The 27,465-nt window shown below is 32.9% G+C and overlaps 2 protein-coding genes across 4 annotated transcripts in view; both read right to left on the bottom strand.

Moving 5' to 3' along the window:
• Window positions 1-7,204, bottom strand: part of LOC126781847 (cyclic AMP response element-binding protein A) — a 97,490-nt gene extending 90,286 nt beyond the window's left edge. For all 3 annotated transcript variants that reach the window (XM_050506953.1, XM_050506954.1, XM_050506952.1), the window contains exon 1: window positions 6,813-7,204. In XM_050506953.1, coding sequence (XP_050362910.1) covers window positions 6,813-6,875 — 63 coding nt within the window. In that variant the 5' untranslated portion in view covers window positions 6,876-7,204. The remainder of the gene's footprint in view (window positions 1-6,812) is intronic.
• An 884-nt stretch (window positions 7,205-8,088) lies between these two features.
• LOC126781831 (TBC domain-containing protein kinase-like protein) lies at window positions 8,089-27,116 on the bottom strand. The gene is made up of 13 exons (XM_050506911.1): window positions 26,755-27,116; window positions 26,286-26,538; window positions 25,564-25,780; window positions 24,394-24,656; window positions 23,052-23,295; window positions 22,192-22,353; window positions 21,700-21,877; window positions 20,715-20,921; window positions 19,043-19,230; window positions 14,985-15,068; window positions 11,203-11,327; window positions 10,066-10,237; window positions 8,089-8,880 (listed from the first exon to the last, which is right to left on the bottom strand). Exons 1-13 carry the CDS (start codon window positions 26,945-26,947, stop codon window positions 8,758-8,760), a joined length of 2,409 nt encoding a protein of 802 aa, XP_050362868.1. The 5' UTR covers window positions 26,948-27,116; the 3' UTR covers window positions 8,089-8,757.
• Window positions 27,117-27,465: the final 349 nt, after the last annotated feature.

Raw genomic sequence — 27,465 nt, forward strand, 5'->3', positions numbered from 1 at the left:
TAAGGTCCCTCTGTACTTTTTCTGTACCCCAGACAAAGTATAATACAAAATCTCATGATGATCGGTTGAGTAGTAAAGACGAGAGAGCGTAACAAAACGTAAGTGTAAGAAACAAACAAATAAATAAAGAAACAATCTCGCTTTCGCATTTATAATATTAGTAAGGATTATTCGTTGCAAAACCTGCAGTTAAGAGTCCTCTCTCGCCCTTTCCAGTCAGTACTAATTTGTTTTGAACATCAGCCGCGCAGGCTAACAGGCTGCACGGTTAGGTGATTCATATAAATTAAAAAGCTGTTGCATATTAAATAGCATTCAGTATTGCCTTTAAGGTACGCGCGTCAATGTGCGGCCCAACGGCTACGGCTGTACGAGTCTTCGGGTTTAGTAACCGCAGTCTTAGGGGTCGTAAAGTGAATATTGCCGAAAACCAATCCAATCATCAAAAAAATATTCGTCAAATCAGATTGTCAGTTACTAGGATTAGCTCACTGAAAGCTAACGTATATTAGAATTGAAAATAAGGTTAATATTAAATTAAATCGTCTTTTCATATCATAGCAATTTACTATAAGATACGTTTGTTTCACTATACGATTATTACACTACTTCCTCGTACCAAAAATAGATTTAAAAAAAAAACCTTTTGATGTTTAAATTGCAAGCTTCCTCGATAAAATAGTTCATTGTTAATTCCAAGTAGGTAGATTGAGCTGTGATGTCATTTGTCTGTTGTTATGTGCAAAATGCGATATGAAGCAATCAATTTTTATTAAATGTTTTTAGGAAGTATTTTTATTGTTTTAGTAACGAAATGCTTTTTTAAGTAAAGGTGATAAAAGGATATATTACGATCAAATATAGAAAAATAATTTATTTAAAAAAAGATAATTATATGATAACGACGGTAAAATTCATAAAACTATCACTACAATCAACCTTATCGAAGTTACATTAAAATATATTTTTTTAAATATAACTTGAAAAAATCAATTAAATCGATTAAAATTGTTGAAAATAAAATATAAAGTTCTAAATTTGAATAAAAAAACAAAAACACAATATTAATTCATTTAATTCATACAAAATAAATATTCAATGGTATTTATAATTTAAAAAAAAAAACACGTAGGACGAAATGAGACTTTTTTAATCTTTTCACAGAATAATACGAATAATTCCATACCTTAAAAAAGAAAACTGTCAATTAAAGTTGGAAGTATTTGTATTAAAATCAATGCAATTTCAGAGAAAAAATAAATACTGACTTTTATGAGGCATGAAGTTCTAATTGTAAGCGAATTATTAAAAGGAAATTAACTATTTTCGACGCGTTGGAAAATGTAGTATCGTTTTTAAACGTTAAATATATATAACTAGCGTTGTTTTACAATTACAGTGCACACAAATATTATTCTATTTCGCGATATAGAAGTAGATTTTTTAAACCAAATTTCACTAGATACCTTTCAGTTGTTCGAGCGTTATACTCAAGTATACATATTGCATATTATATAAAACACGGGAATTTGGCAATTATTGTATTAGCAAAATAAATAGAATGTTCGTGTCGAACTCACTATGTACAGCGTACTCCTCTAATCGATTTGAAATACGGTGTTAAATATAATATTGTTCGAACTTCAAATACATCTGTTCAAATATTTCTGTATTGCGACCTTTAGCAAGGTATTGTGAATAAAAATATATCTTATGTCTTTCATCCGATTCAAAAGGTTAGGTTTATCAGAGGTCACTCGTTTAGCAGATTACGGTCGAGTTAAAAATTCACCTACACATCTCAATGACAGTTACGTAACCGCGTGATAAGATAATTGTTGCAAAGATTTACCTTTTTGATTGTTTTTATATAATTTGTTATTTTAAATATAATGTTATATAAACAATGTTGTTTTAATTATTATCAATAAAAAAATGATTGAAAACAAAATTATATTACTTAATCTTTTTCGCTATCATGCGTGAGTCGTATAGTGAAACCATTTTGAAATATATATAATATAAAAGATTTTAAATATTTCCACAGATTGTCATGCGTAAATAAATTATCCGAGGATAACATTATTCGAGCCATTAAATATATTATTAAGAAATGCAATTCCATTATGGCATTTCAACTTGCAGAGCAAAATCGTATGACCGCATTCGCGGTTAGGCGCTAAGAGTTCAAATGAATAATTTTTCAATTATTTAAAATTGAGTGTTAGTGTCGGTTTAGTTGTTAGAGCAATATTAAACAAAAACGGTATATAATGAGTTGTTTAATTGAAAAACATATTGCTTAACACAATCTGCATCAAGATATTGGACGCCGTTTCTTGATAGCTATGAAGATACCAAATTTAAAATCTTAAATATCCTTAGTGTGTCTTTTTTTTAAATCGATAAGAAGACTGAGCCGTGACACTGTTATGTCCGTTGTGCCGAATAACAGATTCTATTAATTTTGAAATGTCTTTAATATGAACGCCAAAATAAACTCAACATTTATTAAATCAATTATTATTAACAATTGGAAACAACTAAACAATGCAACATTTCTTTTCAACCCGTTGCTATACATTAATAGGGCGCCTGAAATGGCGTCATAGGTGTCATTAACCGTGTCGAGAAAAATGTGCCGCTAGACGGTGCTAATGAAGAATGACAATTGTTCCAGCGACTCTCTAAATTCGTGATATGTACGAGCAATTCTAGATAACTATTTATTCTTATTAAAATGATCTTTATTACATGAGTGGTAAGAGCTATGACGGTAGTGTGAGCGTCAGGTTCACGGTAAGTTTGCAGCGGTGCGGTGAGAGGAATGCAAACGACGGACCGCCTTTCACACGACACGAAACGGACAGGGTTGCACGCACGGTTGCCGACCGTATCGTAATTACACGCATGTACATAATAATAATACATACTTTAATACCTGCATCGCATCAGAATAAAAAGAGACGGAATGAGAGCGAATGTATTATTTATTAAATCCGGTTTAATCGCACACTTGACGAAACATTGACAGGGTGAAAGGATTTTAATAAACTTGTACGTATGAAAATAAATAATTAACAACTTACCAAACTTTATTGCAGTATATGTCAATAAATATATATTTTATAACGAGTTGTTTTTTTTAAATATCATATATATATAGGTTGTTAAGGTTGTTCGTCAAATATCAGTCTCCTCTTAAATGCCAGTAAAACTAGTTGGTCACGTTTTGACAACCCTGATCGTGTTAATCAATATTGTTAATGTTAAAGTATGCTCCAAATCCATCAAATTACGTATGAAAATGTTATATGTTAAATCAAATGTCGCTTGAGCAAGTTTCTTATATATATATATATATATATCTCTTATGAAATAAGGGTTACCTATATTCAATAATTCACACGCTACGTCGATGGTTGCAACCTTTAAGTTTAATTATATTTAAATATAAAAATTAAGTGATAATAATTATAAAACATAATTGTTGTATACAATGCCATATGTTAATGATTATTTTTATCATGTTTCGTTTTTTAAAAAATAGCCTTGCCGACAGAAAATATATTTACAGCCAAAAAATTAAAAAATGAATGCACAGCATATTCTAAATGTATTTTAAACGAGAGAAACAAATATATTGTTATGTGAAAAGGTAAAATGTCACAAAAAATATTTTATGGCTGTAAAAATTTACGATTTAAACCGGCTCTGTAATTATTAACAGACCCTGGTTATAGGTCATTGTTAGTCTTTAGCAGAAGTACCTTATCGATTATCTTTTTATATAATACTTAATAATAAAGCCGAGATGGCCCAGTGGTTGGAACACGTGAATCTTAGCCGATGATCGTGGGTTCAAACCCGGGCAAGCACCACTGAATTTTCATGTGCTTAATTTGTGTTTATAATTCATCACGTGCTTGACGGTGAAGAAAAACATCGTGAGGAAACCTGCATGTGTCTAATTTCATTAAAATTCTGCCACATATGTATTCCACCAACCCGCATTGGAGCAGCGTATTGGAATAACCTCCATACCTTCTCCTCAAAAAGGGAGAGGAGGCCTTAGCCCAGCAGTGGGACATTAACAGGCTGTAACTGTAATATTTAATACAATATAATTTGATAGATATTAGCGGACGAAACAATGTCGGCCGCGCACTTGTGTCAATAGTGTTATTGAAAGCACTCAGTATATCGTGACGCAACCAATCGGTATATATGTATATTTACGCAATATACCCATTGTTTAACTACACAAACAAGACGGATACAATATTAAGGTGTATCTTTGGATGATCTAATCGTCGCTTGATTAAATATATCATTCGGATTTAAAGCTATTAAGAAAAAAATATTTATCAATTGTTGTTCGGTTTCAAATATTTTTGCAAATATTTGGTTTAAAATTTATTTATGTATAAAGTAAGTATCTATTACTGGTTATGGGTACAACGTAATAAATCCTTTTTCTTTCTGTAAATCGCTATAAACGTTCGAATAAAGTATTAAATGATTTTATATCAATATTAATTAATTGTTGGAAATTTAAATAAAGGTAATAATTTTATTTTGGTTTTGTTTAATTGATCTACATCATTTAGAATTTTAACAAGCCGTAATGAAAAAATAATATCGTTTTAATATCATTTTAATTTCACTTGTTGAAGCTATGAGAGCAAACAATTTTCTCTACCTTCACATATTCAAAGTTACAAGTTACCTACCTATTCAAGTTTTTGTCACTTGACATTATCAACATTCACTCAAGTGAAACCCGTTATGCAAGTAACCATGTTTTGCTTAATTTAATTTTTATGTTTTGTATAAAACTCAAGACATTACATAGATGAATATTTTTGCATTTCAACTGTGACCTAAAAGATCAATATTGTAATTAATACTAATTAAAATACATAAAAATAAATTTTATTTCATAACACAAAAAAAATGTATTTTTTTAAAAAAACACTTTAGTTCCGATACTCAACAGTGACAGAATATTTTATGCATTAGTGCAGATGCAGCCTACGCTACAGAAAAAAAATCAGAACCCCATACTGACCAATAAGCCGTTGCGAATGTAATATGAAATTATAAGCTCCTTGGTATGTTCGCAGTTCGCATTCAACACTATTCAATCGGTAAGTATATCACCATCTTATAGCCGACCGACAGTCCGCAGTCCGCACCCGGAAAGGAAATTCAATTATCAATTATCATCAGGCCGGCCGTTCCACTGCCTTAGCAGTTATCGTTATTCCAGACTACTTTCTTAAACACTATTTGATATTAATGCGTTTATTCGGATATGTCTTAATTACCACAATTAAGATTGTGTCACTTATTAACATAGATAAATGAAATTTTAGAAAAGCTATGGTAGGTATGAAAATTTTATTGTAACAATATTTTTTTTCCAAATTCAATTTTCAATCATTTATTAAATAAAATAATTTAGTCTTAATTAGAACGGACACTAACTTTTTTTTAAACGAAACCTTTTTGTACAGTCTAATTTTTAGTATAAAATATATTGAAAGATTAATTTACATACAAATCGCTTCATTCGGTGCGGGCTATTATGATATCATTGTTAATAATTCTTCAAAGTTGACTATCAACAGTGAACATGTTAATATAGTTAATAAAAACGGTTGTCGGGCCTCTTAGTTCAGCGCACCAGGTCGTCGCACCACGGTGTACCGTACGCCGCTACCATAAGAAATGTACGCTATATCCTATACATATGCAATAACCATTCAACATCGAACAAATTATTCTGCACGGACAAACTACCTAATTTAGACGGATTACCTTTCTTCATCATTCTGCACATGACGTCATAGTCCACCGGGGAAAACAAGTAACAGGTGTCAGATTGTAAATGATTAAATCAAGCCAACGGAAAATGGAATAATTTACCTTTCCCATCGAGTGTTTTCCATTTCCCCGTTACCGTGATAGAAAGTTTTAATGTTATGGATGCTGACCATATTTTTAAAGAAGTTAAAATTAGTAATTTTTCGTGAAGTTCATGTGTATTATATTTTATTTTATTGTTAGTTATAAATATATTTAATCGTTAAATTACTTATGATTTCATGTAATTATTTGAATACCAGTAATAACCGGTTATGACTAAACATACAAACCACGAAAATCAATAGATGTCTTGAATATAAATAAAACAAACTGTAAATAAAATTTTAGTACAAGTCCGACTTGTTGTGTTGTACTTGTTAAAAAGTTTAATGCAGATAATGAAACATTTATAGCAACGCTAAAAACACGCAGATTCCATTAAGTAGGTACTTATGTTAAAAATAAACTTTAATGAAGTTACAGTTGCGGCTCGTGATAAATGTTTATATGCGATCCAATATTTGCGATTTGAGATAACGGTTTGAACATTAAAAAGCGTTGAATTTTTAATTTCTAATTATCAGTTGGTATATCGTATCACTTAATGCTACACTAACAATCACAATCTATCGATCGAAGTCGATATGATAACAATTTTATTTGAATTTATGAAATTGGTCACTAATATGCAGGAATGCAATTACTTCGTTGCGATACTGGAATCGTGAGTCGTACGCCGATTATTTTCTTTACCGATGCAGGTACCTTGATTACAAAACAAGGTCGGTCGGAGCCGCAATTATTTATTATCAACTTTATCGGTAATTGATCTTATTGGGCAGATTCTTAATCCGTCCGTTATACGTTCGCGAATTTTGGCGCGGAATAAACAATTTAATTTCATCTTTATGAGATAAGATGTGATAACAAGGTCAACTCACCGGGTCGATGTCCGCTTCCCAGACATCATTCAGATCGTTGGAGATGTCGAAGTAACTCTCCATGTCGGGGCCGGGTTTCTACGACGGCCTCCGACTTCCACTTAAAGAAACTCCCTCGAGTAACTCGCACAAAACACACTGACAACTGTCACGGTTCTACGGTCCTTTCCCAAGCGGTGCGAAACTCGGAAAGAATGTAAACTTGCACTACGACTTAATGTCAATAAGTAAATATATATATATTATTCGGATCACTTCGTATCACCACAAGTTTAGGTTTCACTATCGACGCCCATTTGTTTAAAACGCGGATTATTTTTGTGAAATTTCACTGCACGCGAGGAATGTTTAGTGAACGTCGGATCGTAAATGAGACACACGCTCGCGGCGGAGTACGGCCGGCGAATGCGAAGCGACGATGACCGTTTTCCCCTCCCCCACCAGCCTCTCATTCATAACGTGATAGGGGGTAAAAACATGACCATGAGCGTCAGGACACGGGGGTGCCCATGCATTCTTCAATCAGAAATACGTTAATTATGCGGGCAGCGTGCACATTAAGCGTCACTTATATGTGAAACCAATTAGTGTATTATTAGGCTAATCCGTCCGTTGTTAACTTTTCGGATGTATTTTTATTATATAGTATAGTAAGTTGTATTTTAAGTGAAATGTTTTTTTTTGTAGTATCGTGTGTGTGGAATTTTCTATTATTTTGAGTGTCTTTTTTCAATATGTTTTTACTTTTAAAAAGCATCACAATTAGGTATAATTTTAGATAAACATATTCATAATTTCTTAGAATTTAAAGTTGTTAGTAAAAAAAAAAATTCTTAATAAAATAATTTATTAAATAAAGTGTTTATAAACATATTATTTTACGTGACGTTTTTGCAAAATTGATTATAGCCGGACAAATAAATATTATAATATTTAACGATAAATCATCACAAAACGATTTAAAAAATATATTTAACCAAAAGCAAAAAAATGAATACTAATTAAAAATTAATAAATTAGGTACTCGATTTTTATTGGTTTTGGAAATTCTTTTCTAATAAGCAACTCATATTAAACTTAGCTATAAACATAAATACTACAAATATACCTTTATATACACAAAATATATTCGAAACAAATTAAGTTACAATAATATAACAAAGACTATTTCTGAATAATGATATATATTTGTCATCACTGAAATTAAAAAAAAAAACATAAAGCTACCAAAACATTTATGGGGAAACTTATTGAGAGAAATAGATAAATGGATGCAGTAATAAGCTACAAAATCTTATATGTGAGTTGAAATTAAATGGAACCTAAACATATGAGAAAACAATTATTATTAAAACACAAAACATATTTTTCTATACAATATTAATTTTATTTACATTTTATATATTATTATAGATAAAGATTAAGTTATCATTCGTTGATCTTCGTGTAGGGTATAAATTTAATTGTATCTAATAAATATATTATTTGTCGTCTACAAATCCGTAAGTAATAATAGCTTCTCCTCCTTCATTTAATTCTACCATCCGTAAGCAAAACGAACGTTTGAAGTGACGATTCAGAGGTGCTCGTATGAGCCTATTTATATAAAATATAATTTGATTAGCGAATAAGTTTTTGTCCCTTCCGATCAACAGGTATACCTGTCGGCAGGATATTACGCGGATGTCGTATCTCTAATACTTACATATTTTATGTCTAACATATAAAGATGTAGTAGCGTAACTATAAAAGGGAATGAATTTTTTTTCTGTAAATTATTAACCAAAATATTTTGAAGTACCGTAAAAAAAAAAAAACATTTTTTTCATATAATTGGGCAAAAAAAAACAATTTTTTTTACATATAATTGGATATACTGCAAAATATTCTTATTAGACAGTCGAATGAGTGAATCTTAACTTTAGCGTTTATTTATTTCGCGAGGTTACTTATGATTGGTCTTCTTGGGCACGGTGAACAGGGAGGGCACGTGCGCGTGCAGCGCGGGCACGCCGCCGTGCAGCACGCACACGCGCGACACGCTGCACTTCACGAGGTAGTCGCTGAACTACGGGACGGAGATCGGAGATACATTACATATATACCACCACTACCAGTACACCGGTACCACCTACTCATTACTACATCTAAACAGTAATACTTTTTATTTCTTTATTCATGATGACTAGTAAAAACGGGCTGTAAATGAAAAACTATAGGACCAAGATCTTGTTTTACAAAAAAAAGGCTCTTATTCCACCATGCTGCTTTAATATTTGATGTTGGATACAAATATAGCAGGTTTTCATCCTATACACATCATGCATCCTCACAATGTTTTCTTTCACCGCTAAGCACGAGATGAATCATAAACACAAATTAAGCAGATGAAAATTCAACGTTTATTGCCCTGGTTTTAATATACAATCTACGGTTAAGATTTACGTCTTACGTACACTGAGCCATCGCGGCACTTTCTATACCACTTTTATTACACAAAGTATTAGAAGGCATAAAGCCGAATTAAGCCGAGATGGCCTTGTGGTTAGAACGCGTGAGTCTTAACCGATGATCGCGGGTTCAAACCCCGGCAAGCACCACTGAGTTTAAATGTGCTTAATTTCTGTTCATAATTCATCTCGTGGGCGGTGAAGGAAAACATCATAAGGAAACCTCCATATGTCTAATTTAACTGAAATTCTGCCACATGTGTATTCCACCAACCCGCATTGGTGCAGAAAGTTTGGAGCTTAATCCACATGATAAGCTCCAAACCTTATCTGGTGGTAGGGCTTTGTGCAAGCTCGTCTGGGTAGGTACCACCCACTCATCAGATATTCTACCGCAAAACAGCAATACTTGATATTGTTGTGTTCCGGTTTGAAGGGTGAGTGAGCCAGTGTAATTACAGGCACAAGGGACATAAAATCTTAGTTCCCAAGGTTGGTGGCGCATTGGATATGTAAGCGATGGTTGACATTTCTTACAATGCTAATGTCTAAGAGCGTTGGTGACCACTTACCATCAGGTGGCCCATATGCTCGTCCGCCTTCCTATTCTATAAAAAAAAAAAAAAAACCTTCTTCCCAAAAAAGTGAGAGGGGGCCTTAGCCCAGCATTGGGACATTCACAGGCTGTTACTGTAATGTACTACATATGAAAGCATAGTATCCATTATTAGCGGCACCGTGATGGTGGGTAGATTTTTTATAATTAACTGTACCAATTACTAAGGGTATTTCTTTGCACTCACCAGTTGAGCTGTCTCGTCTTCCGCAGAAGCAACGACGATAATCTTCTTCAGTCGGATAGCTTCACTCAGCACCTTGTGTGGATGAGCTCCGAGAGACTTGAGCTCGTGCTGTCCAAGGTGAACCCCGCTGTAGGGCACGTTTACACTACCCTCTATACAACTCTTTTCGTATCTACAAAAAGAAACATATTCTTCCACAAATCTGATTGGGTACTCATGGCGTGTGACGTAATTGACGTCGAATGCGTTTAGGAACTGCCGTGTCATAGTTACTTATTAAAAAAAATAGTATACGTATGTTTAACTGTTTAACTGTCGTTCTATTAAAAGGTCTGCCGAACAAGTAAGAGACCTGTCTAACAATAATATAGTAAGAAATTTGAATTTTTTTTTGTTGTATCTCAATTGTATGGACTTTTGTTGTCTGAGAATAAATGATTATTATTGTTATTATTTAACTTTCGCATTCATTATAAAATACATATAATAACACAGAATATGAACTTTCTATTCCATTAGACGAAAACAATTTATTAAATATCTAAATGCGTGAACTCAGAATCCCTTATATTCAAATATATATATAACATTTGTCCGGATTAGATGTTACCCACTCTACGATTAATTAATATTGATTTACGTGAAGAAAACGAGATTGACTACTTCATCCGGCAGCATATTGGACCCGCAAGGACATTATCTTGAACGAAATAATTATCAAAACGAGTTATCAATTAACAAAAAGGTATAATAGAAATATTTTATTTATATTCGTTTAATATATCGTTGATAATATATTTAGAAAAATCTAATATAAAAAAAAAACTTTATTTATTTGTTTGATAATCAATTTCCCAAATAAGCAAAATACTTATTCACTTAGCATAACAACACATATATAATAAGAAATTCTAAATAAAATAATATAGAAAACGTTATATTTATATAAGAAAATCAGTTGCCAGACTTTGTTGAAATTTCCAAAAACCCTTTCTAAGCGGATGCTTACGATAGAAAATAAAACTATGTTCCCAAATTTAGTTTTTTTATACTCCGTGACTTTGGCTGTGCGTTGATAGTCATTCAGGAACTCAGGACAAACGATTTTATAAGTATAATAAATAAAATATTACTCACAACAAATTCGACCGTATGTCAACTACACAACATTTATCTTGGCATGTCAATGAGAAGAAATCAGCGAGACTTATACGAGAGCACGTTTCAGACAACAACACTTCCAATGGAACCTCGACTATATCCTAAAAAAAAGAAAAACAATGACGTTATCACACTTAAAGTATACATAATTAAATACAACGTGATCAAGACATTCCATTTCAAGTAATTTGTCAAAAAAGGCCATAAATAATGACCAGGCAATAAAAATTTTCGGTCTGGATCAACCCAGGGTTAGACTGGCTCTAATAAGAGGGAGCCTACACTTCGGTTTTTCAATGTGATCCTTTTCTTCCCTTATGTTTTGGTTTAACGGTAAAAAGAGACAGCGAGTTTTTTAGTCATTAGTCTTGTCACAATTATTTAGTCGAATATTATATACAAAACTTCACACCATTACTATAGCGATAACACATAGTTATTCCTTCTTACTATATTTAATTTTTTATTTAGAAAAATATAGAATTAATCTCGACCTCTAGTTGTCAAGTTTTTTCTTTTCTTTTATAGAATAGGTAGGGGAACGAGCATAATTATGGGCACGTGATGGTAAGTGGTCACCAACGCCCTTAGACATTGGCATTGTAAGAAATGTTAACCATCGCTTACATCGCCACAACCTTGAGAACTAAGATGTTATGTCCCTTATGCCTGTAATTACACTGGCTCACACACCCTTCAAACCGGAACACAACAATACCAAGTACTGCTGTTTTGCGGTAGAATATCTGATGGGTGGGTGGTACCTACTCAGACACATTATTTATTTATTTACCTTAAAAAATAGGATTTCACGATTAGTTTAAATATAAATTATTATTATTTATTTCGATTTCTTCTTGGAAGAAAAAGTAAAAAAATGACTAACTTCACTGAAAAACAACTTCATAATTAACGTATTAAACTTGATAATTAAGCAATGACAACAATTAATAATAAACTCTTTAGATACCTAATGCATCGTTACAGCGTTATGACACATTAATTAACGATCGTTATGTACACGACGCTAAGAATAGAATGAGTGAAGATTAAATAATTACCTATAAGGAAATTGCGTATTGAAAATTCGCAATAAACAAACTTTAAATTGATTTGTTTTTTTTTATAATTAAAAAAAAACAAATCAATTTATAACTTTATGACGTCATAATGTCACTGTTACTAAATTGTTCTTGAGTTTATTAATAAATAATTATATAATATAATTGATTGTGTAAAAAATGTTTCATATTTACTTTATAGACAATGATAAGGTTTGGTGTGTATTTTCATACGTGTCCGAATTAATTTTATTCGCGATCTTTTCTTGTGCCGCCGAAATTACGAAAACAAATTAAACTCGTGAAAATTCAGTAGAACGTGAACGGATTTAGAAATGCGGTCTTCATTTAGGACCAGCCTTTTCAATCCACTATTTAAATTGGTTCTTTCAATATGCGTCCGATGGCCCGATAATATCTCATCGACAATTAGAAGCCAAATTCGTGTCTTAACCTATCACGCTATGTATACAAGCTAAGATCACATACCGAACCGGTTGATGGTAGCTTTAATTATGATTGACATTTTATTTATTACATAACTAGATTTCGCCCGCGACTTCACACACGTGTGACGGACAATATTTCTTCAAAGAAATGCTATACATGCATTCCAGTTACATTTATATAGAAAATAGAAAGTAGTTATACAAGTTAACAAGCCTTTTTAAAAATAAATTACTTTGTTTGTAGAATTTTCTAGTAACAATGCCAATGCAACCAATGCGGTCCCATGGGCCTCCGATTTGAGGGGACCTAGCGAGCCACATACGATTCTTTTATTTTCAAGTATTTTTAGCAGGGTGCACTCATTTTTGTATTAGGGTTATTTAGGTGGATTAGGCGCCACTGTAAATTATTATTCAAACTAACAAATGTTTACGTTTAAGAAAATAAAACTTTATTACCTATGTAACTAGTAGCGAAATAATTATAAATGGTGACTAAAAAAAGGTTATAAGTAAGGTCGGTATTCACTTTAAGGCTGTTTTAAAAATAATCTGAAAGTCTCATCGGTCTAATGGCCTTAATAATGCCGTGATCCCGAAGAAAGATTATCAACTTTATCTGCTGACAAATTCGTAGAAGCAGCCAAAACGTTGGCAGTGTTTAAGACTCCTGTGAACCGGACTGCACGTAAAGCGTTTGGTCTAGCGCCTGAACTCTTTCCTTGTCGTATTTGAAGTCCCATCGGATTATTTGAAGTCCCATAGGATATTACCTAAGTAATTTAAGCGCTAGATAAAGTGTAACTAGTGGATATCTTCTCGATAGACTTCCATTCCGAACCGGTAGTAACTTTACAATTATTCATTCAAAAATGCTCGTAAAAGCTTACTTAAATAAAGTATAACGTTTTGATTGATTGTTTTGAATTATGTCCAATCAAATTCATATATATACTGCATGAAAATCAGAATCGTTTCGACGTATCTAATTGAAATCTGTGAGCGGAGCCGTAAACATAAATGTCAATCGATATGACAAACTGTATGAACCAGACATGTATAATCCAAATTTAGAGCAGGAAAAGGCGCGAGACACTGTTGGTTGTAAAATGTTTCTGAATACATACATATGTGTATCAATAAGGTGTACATTAATTAAACAATATTGTTTTTTTTTTATATTTCCGGAAGGGCAGATGACTCTACTCCACCTTATGGTAAGTGGTAAAAAGTGAGAAAAATGTTCTAAACTAGCCGCCCCCGCCGTGCCGGCCCTAAATATGCTTCATGCCTCGTTTGAAGGAACCCGGGTTGTAAGAGGAAGGGAACACGTGAGCTGGTAAGAAATTCCATTTTTTGGAAGTGCGACAAAGAAAGGATTTGCCAAATTTCTTTATGCGCTAAAAATTATACAAAAAAAAAATCAAATCCATTCACGTTTACAGTAAGCATTATTTATATCACCTTCTTTGGAAGGTAAGGTAAGGTTTTGGTAAGGCTGCCTCTTGAAAAAGTACAACACTGACCGTGCACCACCAACCATGGGTTCTATAATGTCATTTAACCTTCAAATCTTTCTGACATTTCACGATCATGTTCTTACCGAGTTATGAAATTGTTCTTATAGAATAACCCTAAGCATAAAATTAATAAATCATAAGTTATGATGCATTCTTGCCTGGGTAGGTACCACCCGCTCCTCAGATATTCTACCGCAAAATTAGTATTGTTGTGTTCCAGTTTGCAGTTAGCCAGAGTGATTACAAGCATGAGGGACATGACATCTTAGTTCCCAAGGTTCGTGGTACATTGGCAATGTAAGGAATGGTTAATATTTCTTACAGCGCCAATATCTATCCCATTTGTATATATATATGTCAGAGATAATAAATTTAAGCGTGTATACGACGTCACTTATTAGAATAGCAACACCACACAACGTGATGTATGTCATGTACGTTGGTCGGTGGTCAGACGTCAAGTGTGAAAATTATAAGACGGGTGCCTATTTTATTATGTAGCCGACTGATGGAAATATAAAATATAATGGTGTATCTGTCAGTAGCGCGTGTGATCATTTTGTCGAGCCCCCCTTGGTCTCTCCGTCTCTCGCTCTCAGGACAGCGCCAGCGCCGGACGTGCGCACTGACTGATTTTATAGTTAACATATTGGACGACAATGGCGGCCATTAAAATGGCAATCCATTTAAATATATATATGTATATTACCAAGTGTTTAAAAACTCACCATAGGATCTTTCATTTCAGGTTCATTTGTGAATCTTCTATAACTTATGCTTCTTGGTGAAATACGACACATTTCTATAGATTCCTGTGTGAAAAAATAACAATTATTATAAATCAATATTATATTATTATAGAAAGTTACATTGATAAACTTGAAATTCATTTAATATGACAAAAATAATTAATTCCACATTTCATAATTATAGTATTCGGGATTTTATTCTTTAGACGTTTCGTTTATTAAATTTGACATATTTCAAATTTACATTAAATAATATTTTAGAAGCTTGTTTGCTTGTGTTTTAGTGTCACGCGAAAAATACTAATACTGGCATGGGCTATAAAGTTTTTTTTTTTTAATAAAATAAAATGTTAGACTAGCAAAGGCCATCCGTCTACATTGTCACTGCAATAAATATTTACATGTTTATAGCGTATGGGACCCGCGATACAAATTGTATGTTTAATGATGGTATATATATCCATAGAGTTGGAGAGACAAACGTTAGAGTAGTAGAATGTTTTCTTTTAAATACACCAAATCCTTGAATAGGGAAAAATAATAAATATCTCTGGATAAAACTTAATTCTACCTGTATAAAGTGAACGCATTATTTATTAATAAAAAGAAATATGAACGCGAGTAAGAAATAAAATTCTAATAAAAAAATATCAAATACATTAAAGTATTTTTGTCTAAATTCTACTCGTGACTTCTTCGTCAACAAAAACGACTTTACGCTTCTCAATAATACTACGTTAGATAATATCACATTTATGTTATACAAAATAAGTTCTTATTACAGAGCAATAAAGACTAGAATTAATCTATATAATACATTTCAACATGTTGCTCTGTCATAGTCAGTATAATATGCACTATGGTTTAATTACGAGTTTTGCTCACTTTATGGTCATTAATGACAGGTCTCCAAGTGTAATTACTAAGATCTATTCAGGATTGAATAAAGCGAAATATATCGAGAAATAAAACGAATTCGCGCTTCATTTTCTTTTCACAATCAGACTTACAATTACAATTATTATTACTTATTGGAACTTGATTTGTCAATATTTCACTTTGTTTTAGCTTACAGTAACAGCCTGTTAATGTCCCACTGCTGGGCTAAGGCCTCCTCTCCCTTTTGAGGAGAAGTTTTGGAGCTTATTCCACCACGCTGCTCCAATGCGGGTTGGTAGAATACACATGTGGCAGAATTTCAATGAAATTAGACACATGCAGGTTTCCTCACGATGTTTTCCTTCACCGTTAAGCACGAGATGAATTATAAACACAAATTAAGCACATGAAAATTCAGTGGTGCTTGCCCGGGTTTGAACCCACGATCATCGGTTAAGATTCACGCGTTCTTACCACTAGGCCATCTCGGCTTATGTGTTATATTGTTTTAGCTTATTTTTTTTAAATTAATAATATAACTAACTCTTTCTTTCTTTATTGATTTGATATTCAAAAGAATAATAATACACAGCTTATGTAAGTAACCGCTAAGTAACGTTTATAAGTGAGGGCGTAACTTCATTCAATTTAAGCACGTGAATTAAGTAAAAGTGGTATCTGTATGACCACAATATTATATGTGTTAATTTTTTTTAAATTTATATTAAGATTATTTATATATATCATGTTATGTATATTTGTTATCTTATTACGCGTCAAATGAAATTGTTTCTGAGTTATCATAAACATTTTTTCAATTTACGAAACGAACGAAACATTCAAACTACAGTTGAAGTTTGAATACAACAAACAAGTATACAATTATTACGCCTGTTCCTCGGCTGCAAGTCAAAACTCTTATGGGACTATGTACGACTTTACTTTATCAACGACACACAGAAAACGTATCAAAGTGCATCTATGTAAGATATTGAGTCGGTTGGCGTGGTTGGTAGATACTTGCCTTTCACGCCGAATCTTGTGGGTTCGATACCCACCCAGGATAGACATTTGTGTGCACGAACATGTCTGTTTGTCCTGAGTCTGGGTGTTATTATCAACATAAGTATGTATTTGCAAAAGAAAAGTAGTATATTTATGATCAGATTATTATATATTTGTGTGCAATTCGTATAAATCAGCGAGTTTAACGTTTCACGATTATTTTTTTCGAACAATATTAGTAAATATCGTGCGATTAATGACAATATTGTCTATTCTGATAGAGAATGATTAAAGTTAAATAAGAAAATTTGACCTCGAAATGCCATGCCACGTTGTTTAACTATAGTGAGGGAAACGTACCGAATGAGTTCTTCGATTAATGATTCAATGACGAATAGATAATTGTAATTATTCATTCCTATTGCCACAGATAAACGTAAAATTTGATAACACCGAATAATCATTCGTCTATATATTACCTAAATGTTGCTAGTAAACTTCGTTTTCACTTTTTTTGAGATTCGAATTTTATTTTATTTCAGTCACATAACAATAAATATATAAAGAAAACAGTAGTAATATATATTTTAATATTGAAAACATATGTATATATGTATATACTTGTATGTGTATATGTATATTAATTTTACTTCCAAACTCCTGAAAACAACTTCCCTGACATTCAAACAAAAACGCAATTTATTCAGTAACAGCCTGTGAATGTCTCACTTCTGGGTTAAGGCCACTCCTTGTTAGAGGAGAAGGTTTGAAGCTTATTCCACCACGCTGCTTCAATGCGGGTTGGTGGAATACACATGTGGCAGAATTTTAGTGAAATTAGACACATGCAAGTTTCCTCACGATGTTTTCCTTCACCGTCAAGCACGAGACCAATTAAGCACATGAAAATTCAATGGTGCTCGCCCGGGTTTGAACCTACGATCATCATACAATCGGTTAAGATTCACGCGTTTTAACCACGAGGCCACTAGAAAAAAGCCATCTCCGCTTTTGGCTATGGTATTAATTATGGATACGTGAATCCATAATTAATATTTTTTATACGCTGATTATTCAATAGACTATACGTTGTATTGAATGAAGTCTCAGACACTTTTAAATAAGTTAAAATTCTATCATCGATCGCAATACGATTGGTATTGCGATCGACGATCGACCAATCACAATAAATCGTCATAAATACTTCAAAAGTATAATTCTTATACGGGTTATAATTAAGTGGGCACGTAGCACGGTATAAATTAATAATAAAACACACTTTATTATTTCATGAACACCTGCCATTTCGGCCATTGACCGACAGCATTGACGAATATTTTACACATGATTGAATTTTTTTTTTTTAATTTGAATTTCAAATCATTTTGTTACTATTACTTTTGACTTTGTGCTTTGTACAAGTTATAAAAAAATTTTGTTTATTTAATAACATTAATTAGTATTTATTATGTACAAAAATAAATACTAATATACTGTATATAACTATGTATATAATATACACTTATTTTTTATTATTTGTTTACTAGCTGCCCTTTCCGCCTTCGTGCGGGTAAAATTCATACAAAGTTACATCTCCGTTTCCCCCCTCGAAGTTCAAATATTCAAAAACCCGTTCTAAGTGAGCATTTACATCGCGAACGGAGTAACTATGCAAAATTTCAAGTCAAACGGGCGTATAGTTTCGGATATCGCCACCAACTCGTAATATGGCAGACAACGTTTGACATTCAAAGAGACCAAGCCATATAAACGTCGCAACTTCGATCTGATCGTAATATATTCTAGAAAAATCTATTATTATTATTTTTACTTGACTTCAACAAATGACAAATGATGACCTACTTGGTCATCAATTCGTTCTACTTGTCGCACAAAAACATTACATGAACAAGTATAAAAAAAATGCTGAGTGAATTTGGACGTGCAATAAAACTTTAACAAAATATATAAATATTTCAAACACCTAATCAGTTAATTTTGGAGTCGATGTCCATATCTAACTAATATGACTAATATCGATTCCAAGAATAACGTATTGATAACCTACTTCTTTTTGAAGTCATTTAAAAGTATTAAAAATAATTTTAATAGAATTTTCCAGAAAATATATTTCTAGAAAATTTTATATGTACCTTAACACACTCTCCAATATCGATTTCAGGCAGATCGGAGAACAAAAGGATGCATTCATTGAACCCTGAATCCAGCAATGTGTCCCTCAACTGCCTCAGAATACCAACTCCCATAAACAGAGGCAATGAAGGTCCTTCCACCAGAAGGGCGTCCCATAAATGGACGATTTTATGTAGTGGGAACACATCTAAAACATAACAATAAACGTTAGCGCTTGCAACAAAAGACTTGAAAACGTTTATTGCGTTTCACTTAAACTTTACAAATAGAACATTGCCATCAAATTAGACCTTCAAATGTCATCTCTTCTAGAGAAGTTCAACTTGAGTAATCGTGATCAAACATATTAGGCACTATTATGTTTACCAAATATTATATTAATATAAATAAGTAATAATAATAATGTCATCCAGACCGATTTCGGCCACGGCGGCCAATCTCAAGAGAGATTAGCCAACTACGCAGGAGATATTATAGTGCACAAGTGTGTGCGCAAACACAGGTGCACTCTCTATTCCCTAACTCTCATAATCCGATGGGACGGCAATCCGACACGACCGAAAAGAGTTCAGGCGCAGGACCAACGGCTTTACGTGCTTTCCGAGGCATGGGAGTGAACACACTTCCATCTTCCAGACTCCGGGCTGCTACTGAGAATTTTCGACAGAAAAACCCAATAACTTTTTGTTGGCCTGACCTGGGAATTGAACCCATGACCTTCGGGTCTGCGGCCTTACATCAGACCACTAGACCAACGAGGCAGTCAAAATAAGTAATTAACATATATAACATAATTCGCTTCTTCTGTATATATTAGTCTAATATATAATAGCAGCTAGTTAAGCTACTTTTCACTAATATTATTTGAGCCAAATAATGTTTATTTTCATTACTTGGACTTAGCTAATTATTTTGTAACAAAGTTCAGAAGAGATAGATTTTTTATTCTCGTCCAATAGCTTTATTATTGCTGATACTGAAACGGCACTAATGTATTATAATAATAATAGTATAAAAAACTTAATTCGTAGTGTTAAAAAAAGCCGAGATGGCCTAGTGGTTAGAACGCGTGAATCATAACCGGTGATCGCGGGTCAAGCCCAGGCAAGCACTGAATTTTCATGTGCTTAATTGGTGTTTATAATTCATCTCACTACAGTAACAGCCTGTGAATGTCCGACTGCTGTGCTAAAGGCCTCCTATCCATTTTTTGAGGAGAAGGTTTGGAGCTTATTCCACCACGCTGCTCCAGTGCGTGTTAGTCGAATACACATGTGGCAGAATTTCAGTGAAATTAGACACATGCAGGTTTCCTCACGATGTTTTCCTTCACCGTAAACAACGTAATGAATTGAATCACAACACACAATTAAGCACATGAAAATTCAGTGGTGCTTGCCCGGATTTGAACCCACGATTATCGGTTAAGATTCACGCGTTCTTACCACTGGGCCATCTCGGCTTAGAAATTGTACATTCGAAGACAATTTTTTTCTGAGACAGACCATAAAATATTCACATCAAACGCACCGCATCGAATCGCTTCGCAGCGCATTTTATACGCGGTAAAGGAAATTAAACTGTCCACACAATATTTAGAGTCCATAATTGAATAGAGCCACAGACAGTTGCAATAGTATGAATATTTAATTGGTGCGATTTCAAACTCACGTGAAAACATAGTCAAGAACCAGGGTATAGCGAAGAGCTCCGGCACGAAGTTGATATCGTGTAAATGCGTTGCCAACTCTGGCTCGTGAAACGCTGTCATTTGCCAGAACTTTGCCAAGTACTCCTTGATCACAGCGCTGTTGTCTTTCAAGAAGAACTTGTGGAGAAACTTAGGCACGAAAGCGGATAAACAGGCGAAGGCTCGGGCTGCAAAAAAAAAAAAAAAAACGTTCATAGAGAATAATTTCACTTCGAGAGAAAGATATAAGATAGATGGGTGTTGTGCTTTTTTTTTCATCGTATTAACAATTTTCCCAGACATTCCTTAGGGTTTCTGAACTAAATTTATAATAGTCGTATTTAGTATTCATTTCTGAAAATGTTTTCTTTCGTGGGGCAAAAACGACTCCATGAGCATCTAGATATCTGTACCACTTAGCATGTTTAAGTGAAATGTAACGAAACTTTAAAACAGTTCCGACCGATTGAAGTGAAGCTTTGTAAACACTTGGTGCTACTGACAATATCATATATTAAGCACATTTTAAAAAAGAAAGGACCGAAGGACCCTGAATCTAAAATTTATATTTTATTATTAAATATCTGCACAACCGTGTTATTTATAGAAACCAATTAATATTTTTGTATTTATATTGAAATATTTTTTTTATAGTATAGGTAGGCGGACGAGCATATGGACCTGGTGGTAAATCCTCACCAACGCCCATAGACATTGGCATTGTAAGAAATTTTAACCATTGCTTACATCGCCAATGCGCCACCAACCTTGAGAACTAAGTTGTTATGTCCCTTGTGCCTGTAATTACACTGACTCACTCACCCTTCAAACCGGAACACAACAATACCAAGTACTGCTGTTTTGCGGTTATTATAATGGCATAGTTTAGAGTAAAAATATATATTTATTTCTTTAAAAAGTATAGTCTAGTTTATTAGTAATAATTAGAATGGTTTCATAACTTACCTTCATTACAAAAATTTAAATACAAAAATGGAGCTGTCAACGAATCTAATCCTTGCCAGTAGACATATTGTGGGTTTGTTAAGAGCCAAGCTTTAAGCAACCTTTTTAAGGTCTTATGTCCAGCCGAACCACAGAGCAACCAGCAGTATTGGTGACATCGAGGTATGTCTACATCGATCTGAAAGAAGACTCTATTTAATACACGAATAAGGTTCAAATTTTAATGACCAAAGGTGATAATGATTGTATAAAATACATCTCTATAATATAGACGACAATGAGAATACAGTTATAATCGTTATATAGTAACAAATATGTTATGAAATATCTATTCCATTTTACAGTAAAGCGCTTTAAAAAAATTATATGAATCGAACATCCACCACTGACCAATATGATATAATGACTTTTTTAATAATAATAAATTTATAAATCGAATGCGGCAAATGTAAATTATTTCATTTATCAATCATTTACTTTCATACCAAATACCTGTCTATCTGTAGGAGTAGGCGTTTCCTTGTCTATTCTCTCGTATTGGTCCTCAATATCTCCCACCACACCCAGCAGAGCCGCCCACACGTCCCCTCTTACTAGAGGAGGTATATCTATTTCGGCTTCAGATCTTATATATTGAGTTGTATATGGATAGCCCTTAGTGGTAAGAATTATATTATTATTCCTTTACATTTTGCACAAATTAAACAATATACTAAATAGCATAATATAAAAAGGCCTAACGATAATAAAAAAAAAATATGCTCATGTGTTTGTACGTACACACACATGCGTGCACTTGTGTATGTGTCTAGTACACATACACAAGTGCACGCATGTGGATATCTGTATAAAAGATAAGAATTATAATTCATCATTAAATTTACTTAAAATTGTATGTTTAAATATGGAATTGCTATAGTTATTTAATCATATATATTATTATTTATAAATTTTATACTTATAGTAACAGCTTGTGAATGTCCCAGCTGGGCTAAGGCCTCCTCTCCTTTTTTGAGGAGAAGATTTGGAGCTTATTCTACAACTGCTCCAATACGGGTTGGTAGAATACACGTGTGGTAGAATTTCAATGAAATTAGACACATGCTGGTTTCCTCACGATGTTTTCCTTCACCGTCAAGTACGAGATGAATTATAAACCCAAATTAAGCACATGTGAATTCAGTGGTGCTCGCCCGGATTTGTAAGAGTCATTAACCTAACCTCAAGGCCATCTCGGCTATTTAATAATAATTTAGATGAGATTTATGTATTAGGTCAATATTAGGCGTTTGTGCAGCACTAGGAAATACTACGGACTTACGAACTGTCACTATATATATACTACAACTCACGTGTAATAGCCTTTGAAACCAGAGCAATCTGTAGAACTGGTATTCCGTGTCTCTTTCTCTTATTATCTTAGGTAAGGCAACAGCATCATAGTCCTTTCTCCTCTCATGCATCAGTGGGTAGAAATCCTGAGGCGGGATGTGACTTAGGCGATTCTTTAGTAAATCTAGACTGTACTTGGCAATTCGACGATCAAAGAGCGCCCCAGTCTTACCTCCAATTGTACCGCCATCTAGAAGAATAGCTCTGAAAAAAGTATTTAAAAACTATAAATGAATACATAATCTATATTTTTCATCAGTCTATATACACTCTTTATTACTTACGAAACTATGAAATTCACAAATTCAATTAAATGCAGATAAAAGTACAGAGCGGTTGTATAATAATATTATATACTTAATACCCATCTAGACACGATGTGACGAAACAAAATCTTCAGGTATAAGTTTTGTGTATGTACATTGTACAGTAATTTTTTCAGTTAGGTATTACAAAAAATAATTATCATTAATAATTAAAATAATTAAATATATATTCCTATTGAAAGACAATAAATTTATATATATATTTATTTTAAATTCATACTATCCAATATACAGGTAACAAGGATTTGTGCCCAGTTCAATCTGTATTATTTTTATAGTATTTTATGTTTAGTAATGGGACATGTATGATGTTTGATAAGATTAGAATAGAAGTTTAATTTAAATGTCTATGATTATATTATTTAAAAAATCAAATTATTTAGTATTAGTTGGGCTGCTGAGAGAATGTGTGTAATGTAAATTAAAAACTTTTTACTGGTGGTAGGGCTTTGTGCAAGCTCGTCTGGGTAGGTACCACCCACTCATCAGATATTCTACCGCAAAACAGCAATACTTGATATTGTTGTGTTCCGGTTTGAAGGGTGAGTGAGCCAGTGTAATTACAGGCACAAGGGACATAAAATCTTAGTTCCCAAGGTTGGTGGCGCATTGGATATGTAAGCGATGGTTGACATTTCTTACAATGCCAATGTCTAAGAGCGTTGGTGACCACTTACCATCAGGTGGCCCATATGCTCGTCCGCCTTCCTTTTCTATAAAAAAAAAAAAAAAAACTATACCAATATGTCAACTTACAATAAATGATATAATTTTGCGCTAAATTAAATTAAAAACATTTTTGGGAAACAATATTTTTAAAATCTGCACTGTTACAATGCTATGTATGACTGCTTTTTTTTAAGAGATCACAAGTCATGACCAAGGAATGACAGAACAACCACTATTTTTTTTCACATTATCAATAATTTTGTAACTTCTTATATTATGAAATTAAAATAAAAACATATTTACTTACATAGGCATTGATAATATTGGTGGACTATTTTTAATGAGTCCATTCTTTTTCAATTCAGCTTGTATATCCCCACCAGTTAACTGCCACCAGTAGTACAAGTACTGTAGCTTACAACCCATAAGTCCACGAGGTTGCTTTATATCTTCAAGTGTTTTGCTATTAATTTTTGATAGTTCGTCATTTAATTCTGCAAATGTTGCTCGATCACTAGGATATATTTGAAGACATTTCTCTATTAAATTTTTGATTGTGTCCGGTATTTCCTGTGAAAATGTTTTCATTATAAGTGAATAGATGTTTGAAATTATTTCTGACTTATTGTACATTAGACTAGACTAGCCCGCATTAAATTTGATGACAAAAATTTACATATTTATTCAAGTACTGCTAATACACAGTAAAGTAATATATACCGTACCGTACCGTAACAGCCTGTGAATGTCCCACTACTGGGCTAAAGGCCTCCTCTCCTCTTTTTGAGGAGAAGGTTTGGAGCTTATTCCACCACGCTGCTCCAATGCGGGTTGGTAGAATTCACATGTGGCAGAACTTCAGTGAAATTAGACACATGCAGGTTTCCTCACGATGTTTTCCTTCACCGTAAAGCACGAGATGAATTATAATCACAAATTAAGCACATGAAAATTCTGTGGTGCTTGCCCGGGTTTGAACCCACGATCATCGCTTAAGATTCACGCGTTCTTACCACAGGGCCATCTCGTAATATATACATAATAATTAAATAACAAAGCTTCTCAGAAAATTATGATCTGTGAAAAATAGATTTATTTCCTAATAAGACTAATTGTAAAATTGTACTTTTTACAATTAAAATTTATTGACTAGGTAATTATAATAATAATAATATCTTGGGACATTATTCACACACGGCCGTCTGATCCCAAATTAAGCAGAGCTTGTGCTATGGAAACCAGACAACTGATATACTACATATACCACTTTTCTTTTGTAAATACATACTTATATAGATAATTACACCCAGACTCAGGACAAACAGACATGTTCATGCACACAAATGTCTGTCCTGGGTGGGGCTCGAACCCCCAACCTTCGGCGTGAAAGGCAAGTATCTGCCACCCACGACAACCGGCTCGTCAAAATTAAATTAGCTTTTAGCATCAAAATTTAATTAGCTAGCTATAAACATACCTTATAGGCTTCGAGACAGTCATGTTCACGGGCTATCCTTTCTGCAGGATTACTGGCATGCACTAGGGTTAGTATTCTTCTCAGCGTTGGACCTGGTTTTATATTTTTCCATAATTTTCCTATGCACAGTTCTAAAAGTATAATACCAAATGTCCACACATCAGCTGATGGACCACCACCATTAATTATAGTCTCAGGACTAAGATATCTTGGCAATCTAAAAATATGGAAGGTATATACAAAATCTCATTATATTATAGTACATCAGTAACGAGACGTTACAATTATTTCTAAAGTTATTATGTCACATACACTTATGCTTGTTAGACTTCTAGGAGAATCAATTAATAGAAATCTAATTTTTACAGAAACATAAATTTACCACAAAAAGAGTTAAGATAAATAAATATAGTAGCAAATATAATTAAAAAAATAAACAAGTTTAACATTGAATTGATGCAATTTCATTGGTGGAGATCTTCACGAAGAAAAGGCATTTTGAATGTCTCTGTTGTTATTGAAAGTTTGTAAATAAAATTACAGTGGATATAAGTAATTAAGTCTTGTATTATAAATAAGGAACTATTTAAGCAAGAACTGTTTGTAGTACATAAGATTGCAGAATTACTAGCAAATCACATACAATATGTAAATCTCAAGTTTAGCTTAACACCTTTGTCTGGAATAGGTCATACAAAGTTTAAATTATACACAACTATTACCCAAGTGGAAATGGTACTTCATTTCCTCCATTTGTCATATAATACAATCCATAGTTAAACAATTTAACTCGGCCATTACTATCCAATAAAATATTATCATCAGACAATGTCCTGTGAGTTATATCTTGCTTGTGGAGGAACATCATTGCATTAGTTACTTGCAGGGATATATTTATTATTTCTTCATAAGAAAACTTGGATGTATATTCAGCTAGAGACTTGCCAATTACTTCTGCGACAACAATAATTCTTTCTGAAAGTGTAAAAATCAAAATGTAGTATATAAAAAAATATTAATGCGATTGATTTAATTATGATGTTCTGGTATTTGGAATGATTACCATTGTTTATTATCAAAACGATATTCCTAGTAATATCCAATCAAATTAATAGTTTACAAAGTTCGTGATTCTCTAAAGTCAAAAATGGTTAGGGTTTTATTTGTATAGAGTTTTTAAATATAGCTCACCATGTTTGCCTCTTATTATATCGAGATAAGTGCACAAGTTGGTATGTTCAATTGTTAGTAGGCGCTGAGATCTACCTAGTATTGTAATAGAACTAGGTGTTAAAGGTAAACCATTGCTACCGCACGACTCCCCAGGATGATTTTTGGCGAAGAAAGTACATGCTGCAAATTTATAACTCTCATCTTCATTCATATTGTTTTTGTTTTTTAATTTAATTTAGTAATATATATTTAAAAAAAATTGTATTTATTTAGTTATTTTAGTCTTGCTTTCTTATTTGCATATCGTTCCCCATTAATGGGCGTATTTTGTTGATTACTTCTACAGTTCTACACTACGTAAAAAAATATTTGTTTTTATTGATAGTTTGACAACCTGCTGTGCTGACAGATATTATTTTTTGACTTTTAAATTTTTAATCTATTTTTACATTTTGCAACCTCTAAGTCTTGCAACATACAGCCCAATGTCGAATGTGTTTATTTGTGTTATTTATTGTAAGTATGAAAACAATAATATTTCGTTTCGTTGTTTTTTATTTTCTTTTAAAACTTACTTAATTAAAATGATTATACTATACTATAATATTTTGATCAAAAGACTAGGTATTCTTTACGAGTTACGATTCTAAGAAAGTAACAACCTGTAAATGTGTTACTTACTTGAGAATGAGCGGTATTTTGATATATTTTTGAGTTTGTATTTTAACA

Source organism: Nymphalis io, chromosome 4, assembly GCF_905147045.1.
Source record: "Nymphalis io chromosome 4, ilAglIoxx1.1, whole genome shotgun sequence".
NCBI classification, from domain to species: Eukaryota; Metazoa; Arthropoda; class Insecta; order Lepidoptera; family Nymphalidae; genus Nymphalis; species Nymphalis io.

Excerpts from the sequence above, each read along its gene's own strand:
- LOC126781831 (XM_050506911.1), bottom strand. The coding sequence starts at position 26,947 with ATGAATGAAGATGAGAGTTATAAATTTGCAGCATGTACTTTCTTCGCC. Across the intron at positions 19,231-20,714 it reads GTTCTTGACTATGTTTTCAC|ATGTGTTCCCACTACATAAA; the intron begins GTGAGTTTGAAA and ends GTTATGTTTTAG. Across the intron at positions 10,238-11,202 it reads GACATACGGTCGAATTTGTT|ATACGAAAAGAGTTGTATAG; the intron begins GTGAGTAATATT and ends TTCTTTTTGTAG.